The sequence below is a fragment of the Sinocyclocheilus rhinocerous genome, unplaced genomic scaffold (genome assembly GCF_001515625.1).
Source record: "Sinocyclocheilus rhinocerous isolate Xijiao unplaced genomic scaffold, SAMN03320098_v1.1 scaffold1670, whole genome shotgun sequence".
NCBI lineage: Eukaryota > Metazoa > Chordata > Actinopteri > Cypriniformes > Cyprinidae > Sinocyclocheilus > Sinocyclocheilus rhinocerous.
This window is the reverse complement of record NW_015633549.1, coordinates 5,307-6,925: the sequence shown is the minus strand read 5'-3', so window position 1 is coordinate 6,925 and position 1,619 is coordinate 5,307. Positions and strand designations below refer to the sequence as shown.

Sequence of the window (1,619 nt, the reverse complement as noted above, 5' to 3'; positions counted from 1 at the left end):
CGTCGCCCACATGGAGTTCTGCTATCAGGAGCTGACCCAGCTGGCAGTGGAGCGCCGCGCCCGTCTGGAAGAGTCCCGCCGCCTGTGGAAGTTCTTCTGGGAGATGGCGGAGGAGGAGGGCTGGATTCGCGAGAAAGAGCAGATCCTGTCCTCGGACGACTGCGGTAAGGATCTGACGGGCGCCGTGCGTCTGTTGAGTCAACACCGCGCTCTCGAAGACGAAATGAGTGGCCGCGCCGGTCACCTCCAGCACACGGTGCGCGAAGGTCAAGCGATGGCTGATGCTGGGCACTTCGGCGAAGCCAAGATTCGCGAACGTATCGCGGATGTCCAAGCCCAATGGGCCGCTCTGGAGCAACTGGCTGCGGTGAGGAAAAAGCGCTTAGAAGAGGCTTGCAGCCTTCATCAGTTCCAAGCCGACGCGGACGACGTCGACGCCTGGACTTTGGACGCACTTCGGATCGTCTCCACCGCTGACGTCGGCCACGATGAATTTTCCACTCAAGCTTTGGTCAAGAAACACAAAGACGCATCGGCAGAGGTTGCTAGTTATCGCCCGGTGATCGACGCCCTTCACGAACAGGCCCAATCCCTGCCTCCCGAACAGGCCCAGGCTGCCAACGTCAGCGAACGGCTAACGGGCATCGAGGAACGCTATAAGGAGGTTTCAGAGCTGTCCAGGATTAAGAAACAGGCCCTGCAGGATGCCCTGGCGCTCTACAAGATGTTCAGCGAGGCGAACGCGTGTGAGCTCTGGATCGACGAGAAGGAGCTGTGGCTCAACAGCATGGAGATCCCAGAGAAACTGGAGGACCTCGAGGTCATTCAACACAGGTGAGAGGTCAAGTCTGGATATTTGTGGTCATATTTATGCCATGCATTTTGCAGTAATTTTGCGGGTATGTTTTGTGCCATTACTTGATTTGCATAATTTTTAAATGTTTGATGCTGGCTTGAGAAAACCAAGCCAGACAGCTTAAAGTAGTTTAAAAAGCTTGACCTTTGAAGTAGTTTTAAGTTTGAAGAAGTTTTAAAAGTTAAAGTTTTAAATGTGTAGTTTTAAAAGTTTAAAGCAGTTTTAAATTTGAAGTATTTTTTTTAAAGCAGTCTTAAGTTTGAAATAGTTTTAAATGTTCAAGGTTTGAAGGATTTTTAATTTTGAAGAAGTTTTAAAAGAGTTTAAAAAGTCTGAATTATGAAGCATCTTTAAAAACTTTAATTTGAAAGAAGTTTGAAGTAGTTTTAAATACAGTATGCATGTGTGTATATATATATATATATATATATATATATATATTCACTGTCAACCATCTTTTTGGTAATTGTACATATTGCAATTTCAATTTAAAATCCATATTGCAAGTATTTAAGAAAAATTGTACTGTAATTTTACTGTAATTTATTTTAAATTACATTACTTTTTTTTTACTTTACTCTTAATTTCTTTATTTTCAAACCATCTTTTTGATAATTGCACTAAGCCATATTGTGAATTTGGTCAATTAAATAAAAATATTCTACAAAATTATTAATATTACTATTGTAATATTTCACTGTAAATAAAAAAATCTAATGTATAAAAAAAATTATGAAATAATAATAATGATTTTATTTTTGAA

General features: G+C 41.7%; 1 protein-coding gene across 1 annotated transcript in view; it reads left to right on the top strand.

Annotated features, from left to right (window-relative positions):
• The window catches only part of LOC107744586 (spectrin beta chain, non-erythrocytic 1-like), an 84,145-nt gene that overhangs the window by 77,719 nt on the left and 4,807 nt on the right, over window positions 1-1,619 (top strand). Inside the window, exon 12 of the mRNA XM_016558307.1 lies at window positions 1-834. This exon is cut by the window's left edge and continues 17 nt beyond it. Coding sequence (XP_016413793.1) covers window positions 1-834 — 834 coding nt within the window. The remainder of the gene's footprint in view (window positions 835-1,619) is intronic.